We start from the raw sequence: 15639 nt of genomic DNA on the forward strand, positions 1-15639 counted from the left end.
TCTTGTCCTCTTAGACTTAAGTGCAGCTTTTGATACGATTGACCATGATATCATAATCGTCTTGAACAGTTGGTTGATCTTTCTGACTGTGTGTTAAACTGGTTTAAAACATACATTGAAGAGGGAAAGGTTTACGTCTCTCTTGGAGAGCATGTGTCTAAGAAACATGACATCTGTTTTGGGCTTGCACGAGGCAGCTGCCTTAGTCCATTACTGCTCTCACTAGAGAGCATTAGAGAGCACAATGTATGTTTGCATAGTTATGCAGATGACACACAACTGTACATATGTGCTGAACCGAATTATGCTGCAGCTATAGACTTCATTACTTACTGTATTTTGGCAATAAATAATTGGATGAGCAATAATTTCCTGACGTTAAATGAGGACAATACTGAAATCCTACTGGTCGACTCTAAAACAAAAAGAGAAATGCTGTGTAATAATCTGAATAATCTGGGGATATTAACTCCCTGGTTAGCTGAATTTACAAGTCTTGGTGTTATCCTACATTCAGACCTAAGCTTCAAGTCCCACATCAACAAGGTGATGAAAACTTGAAAAACTGATCCATGCCTTTATTTCTTTACTTGATTTTATGTGTTCTATGTACTCTGTTTTTAACGTTATTTTATCACTATAAATCGATGGTTTTATTTTCCATCTTACGTTATGCGTCTGGCTTTTATTCTTTATCTTATTGTACATTAATTTTCTTTTCCTGTTTTTATGTTCAATCTGTCTTTTTTATGTGAAGCACTTGATGCATGTGATTTCTTTGTTGCAAAGCTACATTTCTTCTATGAAAGGTGCTTTTCAAATAAATTAATTATGTGTATTATGTTATTATAATTATTATTATTATCATAAAGCAAAATCCAGACACTGATTCATGTATCTGACTGTTTGTCATGAGAGTAGAAGAAATTAAAAGCTATCAGAATAGTTGTTAACAACAAAGCTGCAGGCTGAGAGGAGCATTAACTAGAGAGAAAAAATAGCTGCACTCACCGAGATGAGCAGCATCCAGCATTCAACACCCCCACCAAACCGAATCAAGTGTGTGTTATCAGTATACGGGTTAAACACCAACACTGAGCAGTGTCAGCAAAGAACAGGAGTCCTGAGGGGAGCAGACATCAAAGTAATCAACCACTGAATGCAAGAAGAGAGAACAGCTGTCACACCCTCGAACGATTTTACCTTTTTTTACTCAGCAGAATGGGAAAGTCTCCACTATCAACATCCCTCCAAACACCAGTATTTATTTTGCCGTAAACATAATCTACCACCATGATAAACCAATAACAATGCAAAGTAATTTTTTATGCCGAGCTCCTACAGGCCATAACCTTCTTGACTGATAAAGGCTGGAACAAGTTTAGAAACGTCGATTCGTAGCTGAAACTGGAAAACAGCAACCCATTCCAGACAATACTCAGAGCAAACAGGCATCAGTCTAATCTATCTTGAGCAGCACTGTGGCACACATGGCAGAATGCGAGACGGTCATGATTTTCAATTTTTGATGCAGTTATTTTTCAGAGTTGCTCCACAGTGTAGATATTGTGTGACTGAATCACCACAACATGAGCGAAGCACTTCAGCAGGAACTCCAGGTTCTTTCCCCGAGATCCCAGCAGAGAGTGCATTAATCATCACAGTCTCCCCTCCCAAGTGAAGACAGAGAGCAACAGCTGGGGGTGAGGAGCTCGGCTTTAAACAGTACAGGCTGCAGGAGGTTCAGCCATCACTTCTTGTTGTGGATTCTGACATCAATAGTAATGAATACCTTGGAGCGTTGCCTGACTGCCTGAGCATGAATTGCTATCACATATGAGTCTGGGCATTGGAAGCAGTTTTGTTTGTGTGTCTTTGTGTGGGATAGTGACCATGTCCGTGGGTCTGCGTGTGATCATGTGTGCTTATAATGTGCGCACTCCTGTGTACCTCTACGTCCTCGTGCATTGCTGTGAGTGTGCCCCTTTGTCTGGGCAGCATGAGTAATATGCAGAATAACAGGTAGCCCTAAATGACCTGGGCTGACAGGAACAATTAATCAGAACATTGTTGGTGCTCTTGGACGAGGCTGGGGCTTCATGCTGAGGTTACACCTGCAAGGGCTGGAACTGCTTTGGGATCCAGTGCACCCATACACAATGATCTTTAAATGATCTATGGCTGGCCGGACTACATTTATTTCAAGCAACTGTTTGCATGGTTGTTGGACAGTTAAAGGCACAGTTCAGCCAAAGTACAAAAAATATGTTTTCTTCATAAAGAAAACACACAAAAAAGACCACAATTATCTGCATGGCTAGATGCCACGAGGATAAGTGAGAAAATATACGTTGTGTTACAGAATAGAGGACAATACACACATCGGGCACATGCCATTTCCCTTATTTGATCATTCCTCGCACCTCCATCCTTACTTCACCTGGAAATCGTTGTGGTCCGCCATCATGAGGGCCGTTCCAGTGCTCTTATTCCTGCTCAGAGGAGCGAGGAGGGATCCCTGAGGAGGCATGATCAGGACACATGAGGCTGCAGCTGATCAGACCGCTCACTGCAGTTTTATGCCAGAGTGAACAGACAAATAACAGAATCAGCTCAGGTATAATAGGTTTCAGATGTTATGTTTTCTGACTGACATTCTAGTTGAGAATAATGGCTGTGTTGTGTGTGTAGGTCTGATTAAGAAAATAACTGTCTTAAAACTCTTTGCAAGGTTTTCTTCCCCATGATTAGTTCCTTTTCAATTTGCACAATGAATAATATTACTGTATAGTCAGAGGAGTCTTTTGGCTTTCAGCAACAAGCTCATTTTAATTGTCATTTCCATTCAGTCACGTGAGGCTGAAAATCCCAGTACGTCCGTGAGAAACTAGTTTAATGTGATATCATAATAATAATAATAACATTGTTCCACTTTGCCTAAAACATTTTGGACTAATACAGAGTTCCTTCAAATCATAAGACATTCTAATCATTTCTTGTGCTGATAAAAATGAATCTATACACAGAATATCAGTAACTAATCAATAAATTAGCAAAAAAAAAACACATTCTGCATGTAGAAATGGCTCGTGGTGCCTTATTTTGGAGCACTCTGAGTGGATCTATGTGTGATGTCTGCTGACCACATATCTCACCGTGACATCGCGACAGCATCACCAGATTTTATCCATTGTTAAAATTAACATTGATTACAGCAGCATTGAACGTATGTTATTAATTCGCCTTTGTTAAGTCCCCTTTGTTTGGTTGGATGCCAATGAAGGCTGCATATGTACAGTAGAATACATCAAATTAGAAAGTAGAAATCAATGCACTTTGTTAACTCATTCCTGACCAGTAAGAAGGTTGAGAAACCAAAACAGATGAGTGTATGTGATGTCTAGATCAACACAAATACTTCCAGAGTCTCAGTGGCTGGATGATGTCCATGAACAGACACTGTAATTCTATACTCTACTCAAGGAACTCAGTTGTCACGAATCAGAGCAAATTTTATTGAACACATAACCATGTCCCTCTCCATTCCACTGCTCTTTTGTCCAATCTTCTATCAGCGCTGTAGCCAACTATAGCTAGTTTTAATGCCTTACCTCCTCTCACGCACCATGTCAGGAGGTCTTTGCTTGCTGATCTATGTAGGACAAGCAGCGGGGTGTCTGAAGTAATAAATGAACAAGATGAATGTGGGGGATATGTTCATTTGAAAGCTCTTGTCAGGGTTTGTCGTCCGGCTGCACAAAGGGTGGAGCCGTCCTGCCTGATTTACTTTACATTCAAACCATGGCTAAATTGGAAATCGTGAATCACTCTGACACCATTGGTGCAAGATGGATTACTCCAGTTAAAGGCTGCCTTTTCTTTCCTTTGGTTCTTTTTAAAGAAATCATACAAAAATTAATTTTTCTGACAGACGGCTGACCCGGGCAGTCAGCGAAAGGGATAGCAAAGGGAGGCCAGCACTGAGGCACTACAAAGCTGGCTTTTCTCAGCACGGCACCATCCCAACCACATCCAAAAAGCTCCCAGCAGCACAATGAGCCTGGCGGAATATTTGATCAACTGTCTCAGGTTTAACAAGCCTTGCCAAACTACACCTGCCTGGAGGAAAAAGATATGCCTTTGAGCAGGGTAATGCCTCCCCCCAAGATGTTAAGGAAGTACGCGTTTGATGTGCACAATACCCGATCTGAGCTAATCTCGTCCAATCTTGGGCACTTGGATTCTCAGCAAGGTTCAAGATTTGCATTACTGAACAATAGCTCTCTGGGTGCCAATAATGCCTTCCAAACTAATCCAGCCATAAATTACAAACAATGCGCACAACCACAGACCACTGTAGGGGAAATGGAGTGTTTACGGATTGAATTCAATAAAATACAATATAACTATACTTCATGCCAGCTGTGATACGAATGTTATTTCTTCATAATGCACCTTGAAACTCTCCTACATATGAGGTCATGGATAACTCACTCGTACAAAGTGCGGATTTATGTGTGTGTTTCTGTATCTTTATGTCTTTCACTCTGAGCTTGAATGTGTGTGAGTGTGTGTGTGTGTGTGTGTGTGCTCACCCCAACTCATCGTTGCTGGCTGCAGATCATTGCCCTGCAGTAATATCAGGCCTTGCAGACACCTGGGACCAGTGGTGTGGGCCCTCAGAGGAGGCAACCACCTGGCAACTGGCCCTGATTACTTTCTCCACTCTCCGGAACTCAACTCTGTATATGCCATTAACCGCTGCACGCAGTGTGATCCCAACTCAACCGTGAATTAACCCCCGTACACGACGGGTTGTTTACAAAGGCACACACACACACACACAGAACTTAACAACTTAACCACCAACCCAATGCAGCCGCTACCATCTGCAGACCAACATCTTCCAGAATCCCAGGTGAGAGCTTTACAGTGGGATAACGTGGTGCAAGGGTGACATCGAGTGGGCAAACGCTAACACAACTAGACATGAGGTGTTACATGTAAACAGTGGTCGCAAAGGGAAAAAAGAATTGAATTTTTGCATTTCATTATGTACAGTATGATCTTGCATATCCAGTTTTGGGGGTAATGTGCTGGTACTGACCTTTGTGTGTCCCATGGACCCCACTGCCATGTGTGTAAAAGTAATAATTAGAATTGCAATATCAACCATTTATTTCCCCTGTAAATACTGAAGTTGCAACCCTTTACCTTGCCACAAACTGGGCTTACACATTTGATGAAGGTAGCAAAAATGCTCAAATTAATGTAAAGGACTGTTATTACAACAAATAAGAAAATGTTTCATTTTATATGTGCTATGCATGAATTCATATGTATTTCTCTTCAAGTCATTTTCAACAAAAAATCCCATGTAGTGTGACTTAACTTATGTTCAGGTTGCACGCTAGAGAAGTCTAACCCCCGTTTGACCTCTATTGAACCAACAGTTGCAGAAAAGGGATGTTTAAAAGCACCATTACAGTAATCACAGGTACATAGAGCAAATTAAATCCACCATATTTAACCATGTTTTGCAGAAATAATGCATCATTTTGTGTGAAATATGTCAGTTCAAACCCGTCTTTCTAAATAATTCTCATAAAATTAAGAAAAGCCGTAAAGTATCGAGGTGAGAAATCAATCTTACCTGTCTGTCTCTTACCTCTCCCTCCTGTGTCTTGAGCTGTTAAGCTTGTTCCCTTTTGATTTCAGGTATGAACAGATTCACAGTTTACATAAAGAATAGTATCTAGCCAAGAGCATTGATTTTTATTGATTTCTTGCTTAGAATGACTAACATTGAATAAATAGACCATGTTAAATCAAATAGGCCACTTTAATGAGGTTTAGCTCCAAAGGGTTTAACCAGCTGTAGAAGTATTCAGATCTTTTACTAAAATTTGTATACAATACTCAATAACAAGTAAAAATCCTGCATTAAAAATGTACTAGTATATCATACTTATACTAAACTTAAAACACCTATTATGCAAAATGGACTTTCAAAGAGTTGTATTATTAAACTGTCTATCATATTAAAGGATTATTATTAGTAATGCATTAATGTATGAGCGGAATAGTAACGTTGTAGCTTGAGATTTATCTTATTCAAACTCTTTTGTATACTGCGGAGTGAGCTATAAAAGTATGTTCAACTTGATCGTATGTTTTGTGTACAAGACAATACCTGAAACTGTGAAGTCACCGAAGCTGTCATGTTCATGCAGTGGAGTAAGAAGTTAATTTTCCTCCAACATGTACTGAGGTTGAAGTATAAAGTAAAATGACAATACTTTAGTTTCATTCCACTGCTGCCTCGAACAAACCAGTAACAAACAATTTTCAATTCTGTCACCATTTCTACAAGTCAAACAGAGATTTCTGACTACATCAAGGTTTATTCACTACTAATACATATATTTTTATTGTCTGAATGCTAATTTTAGGCCTAGAAGAAGAGAGTTTTTGCCCTTATAGCAAACAAGCTAGTAACATGATCAGAGTTGATTTCATGTCCTTGAATAGAAACATAATATATTACACTTCTGGGTTTTTTTGTCAGAGATTATAATATTTGTGTCTTTGATTCACTGTTAGACATCAACAAAAAATCACAGATGGAAAAAGTGGTGATGTGGCGAGTTTTGTTATTTTGCCTCCAGACCACTAGAGGGAGTCTTGTCCCTGAGTTTTTGGAGATCCCCTGACACTCAACTCAAACAGGAGTGAGGCAGTCCAGATTTCACTCTTCATCTTTCATTTTAACGCATCATCAATTTTAATATTGCATATTATTTATTAATGGAAATTATGGGAGTTATGGAATTTTTCTCTTTGGATCACCAAAATATTTGTTTCTGTTTGCCACAATTCACAGATCCTTAAAAACAAACCAGAAAAAAGCAGACCAAGATCTGTAAGAATGTGCGAAACAGGGGAAATTAAGGTAATTTACAGATTACTGTAAGCAGGCGACACACAGACAGAAACTAGCTTTACTAACATTTTACTTTCACCATCTTTTTCTTGCACATTCTGAATGTGTTTCATCTTTCTATGATTTTTTTCAGTTTAAGTTGATAAATTGAATTTCAAATTCTCACTTTGTTCAGTATTATTAGTTATTATGAGTATTATGAGCTCTAGGAATAAATTAACTTGACTTTTTTTTTTTAAACACGCTACATCTATAATTCCTTAAATCATAAAGGGTGGATTTCATGTCATTGCTTTTGTTGCCGCTCCACTCTGCAAATTGCCCAAAGGGACAACAGCAACAACAAAGTCTGCGCAAACCACTGCAGGGTACTACACCACAGCGCCAGTGACTGACAGCCACAGGAAAGGGAACACCTTATCTTATCTCTTATGTATATGCAAATATTTCAAAGCTCTGCATGCCTCCGTCAAGGGGCTGGAAGAGAAGAGGGGAAGAGACCATTTTTCCAAGAGGGGAGGCGCTATGAAGTCGGAACCCTGTCAAAGTGACTTTTCTTCGAAACAATGACAGGAGTTTTGGGTGACTTCTGCAGACGAGTTGAACGCGAGCAGGGAGAGACAGAGGAGGTAAGTTTTCGGTTCGCCTCTGCGGTGAAATCTGTTGACGAGAAGCGGGCTGTTGACTAACCTGCCGGCTGGTTAGCGGTGGGAATGTCCCGTTTATCACCTGTGTCAGGTAGAGGTGCTCAGCGTGCGGGTGTCCGTCGTGGAGGAGCGGTTACTACTCGGTTATATGTTCACACAGGTGATACACACAGGTGATAAAAAGTATTCAGAGTGCGTTAAGCGGACATGTTTAGCTGTCTGGAGCAGATCTCGCAGTTAGAGAAGCTCAGGCCTCTCGTACCTGAGACTGTGGGTTAGGCGAGTCATTTTAAATGCGAACAGCACTTCTATTTTCCAATCACAACACACGCGTTTATACACATTTACATTAAATTAAACCAGTTGTAGCAAAGATTAAAGTAATGTCCATATATACACAGAGAATGGCAACTGACAGCTCTGCTAAGAGCATATTAAAAAGGAATAGAAGTTATGAGTTAGTATGATTTATGAACGTATGTAGAATGAAGGCAGTTCCTGTGGTGAGAAAAAAAAAAACCCTTTTCTTTAGAAATCCAGAAAATGTCCAAATAACCTCGAGCCCAAGGGTACGTCATCTGTTATCTTGTCTTGTTCAGCCAGCAAAAACCCAAAATGAGCAATTTATTTGATTTAAGAACATCAAGAGCAAAAAATTCTGATATTTGAGCGCGATTTCTATTTGGAAATTTTGCTTAAAAAAATGTCAATTGATGATTAACGTTGTGTGGATCAACCGGCCCATTCATAGCAGCTCTGAAGGCGATCCAGCTCTGCAGCATGTTCTGGGTGAAAATCCATATTTTTGCAAACTCGCGTAACTCAGGTCTAAACTGTAAAGTCTAGTGGAGTTTCCAAAAAGAACAAACATGTCAGGCTGAATTTGAAGACTGAATTTCAGGGAAATGTGTTTAAAATGATGCGCAAGATGTCTGGACGATTACAATTTGATAGTATTGTGCAGCCGGAAGAATATAGATTATCTTGAGTTTTAAAAGTTCAATCACAAGCTTGAAAAGTTAACAAATTAGAGTATATAGGATTCTTAATGTGACTTAAAGTGAAACAAAAAGGGAAAACTGGATGTTAAGAGGTTATAGGATGTCAAATAAACATGTATCCGGAATAAAATTCAATTTTCCTTCAAGTCAGTGGATGAACATCACCCTGAGGCTGTGTGACACATCTTCTATGCTGCTGATAAGAGGCCCAGATGCTCCAGGATGGATCAGGCACTTCCCAGCCAGAGCTCAGCTTCGGACCTGCTCGGGCCAGACAGCGAGGAGCTCCAGCTCAGAGTGGACTTCTTCAGGAAGCTGGGTTACTCCTCCTCAGAGGCGAAGGCCGCTCTGTGGAAGCTGGGCCTGAGCACGGACACCAACTCTGTGCTGGGGGAGCTGGTGCGGGGCAGGACCGGCGCTGCACCCTGCATGTCCACCTCTGACGGCGATGAGAGGAGCGCAGGCCAAAGTGACCCCCTGCTGCCTCCCAGCTGGGCCCTCGGACCCTGCAGAATCACGCCACAGCTCGCGGACCGCAAGGGTACGGACACAGAATTGAGGCCTGTTGTTATCGACGGCAGCAATGTTGCCATGAGGTAATTTTATTGCATTTTTTCCCTCTTTTATGGGATCATAGATCATTGATTTGAATCATGACTCATAATCCTTGTAGCTGCTCCAATACACGTAGCCTCCACAAAAGGCAACATACAGCAACAACCAAAGCAGGTGTTGTCTACCTGGGGATAGCAAAGCACCTGTAAAATAACATGCTTCAAACTGCTATCACTCATTGTCATGTAGTTCAACTCTGACCTTGAAACATGCGTTTTCCACCATCGCTTGTCGCTTGACTATTTAAAAAGGGCGTTCCCCACCTTGCCTGTGCATGTTTTGACAAACGCCACTGCTACAATATGCAAATTTGCGGCACACACGTCAAAATCCCCACCTCTGAACACATGGGAAGTGAAACACATGACGTTTGTGTGGCTTGCAAGACTATTAGAGCTGTTCATCTGTGTACGTACAGTTGTAGTTGTTGGCGAATGCAGTTGCACATTCAATTTCTGTTGCTCCTATTTTATTATAGCAGCCTCAGCCTTATGTTCATTAGGCCTCCATTACTCTGAAACAAATATTTTTGTCCCAGTACATCCTTTCATATTATTTATTGTCAAATAACTTTTTTTTTACAGTCACGGCAATAAGGACGTGTTCTCATGCCGGGGCATCCAGCTAGCGGTGAACTTCTTCCTGGACAGAGGTCATAATACCATCACTGTGTTTGTTCCGACTTGGCGCAAAGAGCAGCCCAGACCTGATGCCCCCATAACAGGTGAGGAAACAAGAAATGTTGATGGCTCTCATCGAGCAGACTGGAGGCAGTCTCGCCACGAGAGCATTTCCCAGTCAAAGCACAGACAACCTCTGCGGCTAAATGGCGGGGGAAGCGAGTCGAGGCAGGCAGGGGGCCTCGTTCAAAGAGAAATGACATTGGCCTATTTTTATTCATTCTCATGCAAGCTTCCTAAGATGATCGGCGCACTGAACACCTCCAGGAGACGGTAGTAAAAGAAGGGACTTTCACAGCCAATAATACCACACACGCCGGCTGCCAGTGTGCATGTCTTACATGATTTTAATCTTATCGATTCTAATCAAACGTACTTATCACAAACAAAATATTTTGACGAGTCACTCTTATTGACTCCCAGCCAACCAATGAGCAGCCTGTTCTGTCTAAAGTGGTTTTGGCTGATGAAGGAAATCCTCAGACATGAAACAGGACGAGACATCTTGCCTTGCTCTGTCTAACGGTAACAAAATCCACCATCCGGCACCTCTAAAGCTTATTGATTAACTCTTTATATCTCAAGAGGTTAATCCACACATACACCAAGCATCTATTTGCCATTTTACATGGTCCTTTATCTGTTTCTTGGCTTGGACAAATGAACTTCCTGGAGTCGCCGCTGGCAACTGGTCCCGCCCAAGGAATAGTCCAGTTCAAAACACCCATGTAAATGAATTGTCATTTTACACTTCAAGTTCACTCATTAACAAGATTTAACGCGTTAATGAGTGAGCTATAGAGGTGTTGATAGAAAACATCTTCTTTTACTTGGCCAGGAATCAGCAGTTCTTTTGCTTTGTCCCCTCAAGTTCAATTGAATCAGCGATTTTTTGTCCCTCCACAGAGCTTCTCTTTTACCAAGAAGTATGAATACAACTGCCATTTAAATCTCCCCAGCGCCGTAGCTGTAGGCATGCCATATTCCTTTACCTATGATTCATTCCCACAGAGGCCATGAGATAATGTTTCAGTGTAGTCAGAGGAAAAACTACTGAATTCAGCTATTGGGCAACACAATCAAGATTGTGAAACAGAGGTTTACCCAACTTTCTTCCGAGTTATGTTTCAATATGACGTCAAGACAGCAGCAAGTGTGGGCATAGATTTGAAAAAAGAAAAAAGATCTGCTCTGACAGTTTTTGTGTAGGTTCAGTAAGACTCTGTCAGTGGAACACAATAAAAGATCTACATGTCTGACAGCTGAGTCACAGGCGTTTTTGGGTGTATCTGAACATCCAGATTAATATCATGGTGGCAGTACGCTTTGTACCCTTTGTACTCTTTTCCCAGAGAAGCTTCCTTTTATCCAGTCTTAGTGCATCGTGTTTTCAAACCAACAACAACAACAACAACAACTATACAATGAAGGGCGGACCCTCCATTAAAAAACCTGATGCATCATCACGATTTAGTAACAGCCTGCGTGGAGCAATCCAAAGGTTCTATTTTCAACACGCGAACAAGGAAGTGAAAATCAGCCTGCAGTCATTTGTGGGAAAGCCCCATCAGGAAGTCCAGCTGTGTTTTTTTTTTTCTTCCACGCCTAGTTTACATGCAGTAAACTGTGTGTTAACTGCTGACAATCATCTACAGCAAGAGATCAGAGACAAGCAAGTGGTGGAGACAGAGCACACAAAGAGAAGCACTTAGCCAGAAGCGTGCCTTCAAGTGTTTGCGTGCGGCGTCTGCAAGTCAGTAGCTCCGTCACACCCGTGTGTGGCTTTCATGTGACCTGGCCTCCTGTTCATTTATGCATATTTAATGGTGCATTCACTACATTTAAGTAAAAAGCATCCACAGTGTGTGTATTATTGTGGGTTTTCATGCGCCCACCTTGCAGGTAGAGTAATGTGATGTATTGTACGTGTGGATAGGTATGATGTTTGCGCAGGTTACGTGATACTGTCTCTGAAGTCTTTTGTTTCCTATGAGTGATTGCCGAGGCTTTGTAAAATGCCTGTTGCATTTCCTCTTAAGCTTTGTGGGATTTTTTTGTCTTGAACATGCGGTTATGGATAATTACAAATTGTACATCATGATACATGACAACTTTAAATCCAAAAACATGCCACTGTTAACTACAATGTAAAAGGGCTCAGGTCCAGTGAAAAGGGGTAGTACAACACACAATCTCTCCTCAGCCGTCTGACTCATGGTTGTTTGCAGTTTCGTTCATTCAACCTTTATTTAAATAGGGAAGAATCATTGAGGCTCTCATTTCCAGTAATGGCCAGAGTACAATTAAAGACAAACAAACAACACAGTTAAAAACGTTTGCATTCAAGAGCGGAGTAGTTTGCAGCCATGATTTTAAATGACCTACAGGTGCACTCGTGTTAAGTTTCGTTGTGTTGTAAAATGTTCCAAATGTCCGCGGCACTAAGACTAAAAGCAGTGTTCCCAAATTTGGCGTTTGCACACGGGACTTCCAGCATTAGCCAATCACTTAAATGGGTCAAATAATGACTATGGAACAAGTGCAATAAGGAAGTGATGTATTATAGCGTGTTGCCATCAAAGCTAAGGTAGCTAATGTATTTCAGAAGCATTTATTGTTTATTTCATGAAACTCTTCACATCCCAGCAGCAACCAATAATCAAATGCTGTGACAAAAAAAAGGAAAGAAATCCAGTTTTTCGGTTAAGATTTCGCTTACTGTGGCTGGTTTCTCCAGCGTTACCAACTCCATCTTAAAGGGCTTTTACAAACAGTCATGTCTTGCTTTCAGATCAACACATCCTGATGGAGCTTGAAAAAAAGAAAATAGTGGTCTTCACTCCATCACGCCGTGTTGGTGGTAAGCGCGTGGTTTGCTATGATGACCGCTTTATCGTCAAGCTGGCGTATGAGTCAGATGGAGTGATCGTATCCAACGACACCTACCGTGACCTCCAAGGAGAAAGACCTGAGTGGAAGAAGTGCATCGAGGAGAGGCTCCTCATGTACTCCTTCGTGAATGACAAGTAAGCAACTATCCTGTTTTTCTGCCTGAATCCTGTTTCATGTGGTCCCAGAGTGCATATCACACCCCCAGGGTGTAATCCCGGAAACATAATAATGCAGCACCCGTGATTTGTCACAAGGAAATGATGAAATCCGCAATCAGTCATGTCTGGGTTTTTTCTTTTCTTTCTGTCCAGGTTCATGCCCCCAGATGACCCTCTGGGTCGCCATGGCCCCAGTCTTGACAACTTCCTTAGGAAAAACCCTCTGCCTACGGAGCAAAAGAGGCAGCTCTGTCCGTATGGTAAGATATGATCAGCACCAAGCTCAGGCAGAGGAACACCTCTGCTGCAGTATGCAGTATTGTCATGCCGCATACTGTTAGACTTTTCTTTCTTTTTGAGGTTTTGTACAAGGAGGTAATGCGGTTCCCAAATGAGATGACCTATAATTTGTGTTTGTGTGTGTGTTTGTCCATTTTTGTTTTCCTCAGACAAAAAGTGCACTTACGGCATCAAATGCAAGTTCTACCATCCAGAGCGGGCCAACCAGTCCTACCTGTCTTTGGCTGATGAATTGAGAGAGAAAGCCCAGATTTCTGCTGGTAAAGAAGAAAGAAATGCCAGATTATCACCCAGACATCTTCAGTCTGATCCTGCTCATAAGGCCTGCTTTCATCCTCAAGACTTGAACACAGAGTACATAAGAGACCAGCAAAGTTCTTCACATCCCAGCCAGGTTGCTGAAAATGCACTGCTGTACTGGGAGGATCCTCGAAAAAGTCCGAATCATCAGTCCTGTTCTGTAACAGGAAGCCAATATCAGAAAGAGCGGCCTGGGCTGCACTCAGCGCCCAATCATTACTATGCCAGCTTGTCTCACGAGTACCTGGACTCTGGTCTCGGCTCTTATGAGAGTCAGTACTCTGACTTTTCGCATTGCCTCAGCAACTCCCACAAACTCAGGCACCAGCAGCAAAGTGCCCTCGCCGGACCCAGACATGCCGCTGTTCATTCAGAGAAAAATAACACCAGCCAGTCCTGCAGGTGCTCTTCCCATGTGGCTTCAAAACCTCATCAGCAACATCATAGAAACCTTGACTTAAAGGGTCAACCCCAATACGACACCTACCCTCCTCACATGTTCCCGCTCGGTGTGCCACACCAACACAGCCTCCCCAGCCACCTCCATTACAGTGGAGCCCCGCATCATCAGCAAAATTACTGGTCAGATCCCTTTCAGGGGCTGCCCCAAGCCAGGACATCACATAGCCTCCCCTCTTCGGTCCATAGCTCACATTCCCACAACTCTTGCTGCTCCTACAAAGGCCATCAGCACCACTCCAGGGGCCAGCAACAGTCATCCTCTGCTGCATTTGACCCACAACGGCTGGAAGTGCGCAAGAAACTGCAAGCCATCTTCAACCCGCATCAGGTGGATACAGTCATGGAGATGTTTCCGCATCTGATGGATGCGGAGAAACTGGCTGCAGAGATCCTCAACCTGAAGGCTCAGAGAGGGATATTCTGATTATCCTCCTCCCTTGCACCCTGTGCTCGTTTTGACACTTTGTTATAGCAAACAGAGAATCTCTTGCAAAGCCTTTCTAGTGTCTGTCATTGAGTGCTTTGAAAGATAATTGCAAAAGATGTTTCATTGTTTAATGTGCTATTTGCCTTCATATTTATGAACAATTTAGATCATCTGTTCTGAATTATATGCATTTGTATGACATTGTAGTCAAACGTGACCTTGTCATCCATGTTCTGGATGAAAAGTCCTTCTAGACCAAATTCTCCTGAGTTTCTAGAGTTTTGACTGTTGATGCATATTGTGTCAAATGTGATATATTTCAATCTGTCTAAAAAGTAAGTTCTCATGCAATAACAAATCGCTGTATAAAGTATTACTTTTTCTTTTCATTTCACTGTAGTACTCCAGAACAGCTTGCTGCTCAGTGTTTTCTCTGTGAGGTGTAGCTATAGTGTTTCTTTTAACATACAGGATTTACAGTAAATCCTGATTATGCAAGAAAACTTTGATACAAGCGAGAGGAATTTGCTAGCGTGTCGTCACCCTTTTCCTGGAAATCAGCATCAGTTTCACAGAACTGAAAGTGTTGCTGTAACACTATGTATTTGGGTTACTGTGCAATTGAAAAATGACAATTGATGTGTGGAATTTAGTTCTCATGAACATGCAGATTTATTTTCTTGGAGTAAATCATCTTGTAAATGTATATTGTTAGATAAATTCATTCATAGTGAGCATGTATAGGGAAAACCATGTCACTAAAAATAAAGAAATGTCATGTGTCGGGTATTAGGCGTGTCAGTTGAACTTACTGACAAGGTTAGTCCTGTACCAGTCTTTCTTAAGCATAGTTAATGCATCTGTAAATATGTCTTATCAGGAACTGCAGAACTGCTAACGTCATACCACATTGCCTAAAATTCCTACTAACTTCCTTGTATGTATGTCCCCTATGCACAGACCCGTCTATTGTGGTCACTTCCTATATATATATATATATATTCACTCCGTATTGGAGCCACTTCCATCCCCTGACTACTTTAGTTCATGTCTCTGCAAGACTGATGATGTTGCCATCGGTTACAACTGTACTTTGTTAGCGAGTCTTAGCATGCTAACACTCTACAAACACAGTGTCAGTGCTATAGCATTATCACTGTGAGCATGCTAGCATGCTGTTGTAAGCGTTTAGCTCAGGGCAAGAAAAACGAAAT

The 15639-nt window shown here is 41.6% G+C and overlaps 1 protein-coding gene across 1 annotated transcript; it reads left to right on the forward strand.

Annotated features, from left to right (window-relative positions):
* Positions 1 to 7426: 7426 nt before the first annotated feature.
* On the forward strand, positions 7427 to 15423 carry LOC121610444 (endoribonuclease ZC3H12A). The gene is made up of 6 exons (XM_041942551.1): positions 7427 to 7572; positions 8739 to 9187; positions 9791 to 9930; positions 12678 to 12912; positions 13090 to 13196; positions 13386 to 15423. The coding sequence occupies exons 2-6, from the start codon at positions 8814 to 8816 to the stop codon at positions 14420 to 14422; spliced, it is 1893 nt and encodes a 630-aa protein (XP_041798485.1). The 5' UTR covers positions 7427 to 7572; positions 8739 to 8813; the 3' UTR covers positions 14423 to 15423.
* The last annotated feature ends 216 nt before the right edge of the window (positions 15424 to 15639 follow it).

Source organism: Chelmon rostratus, chromosome 8 (assembly GCF_017976325.1).
Source record: "Chelmon rostratus isolate fCheRos1 chromosome 8, fCheRos1.pri, whole genome shotgun sequence".
NCBI lineage: Eukaryota > Metazoa > Chordata > Actinopteri > Chaetodontiformes > Chaetodontidae > Chelmon > Chelmon rostratus.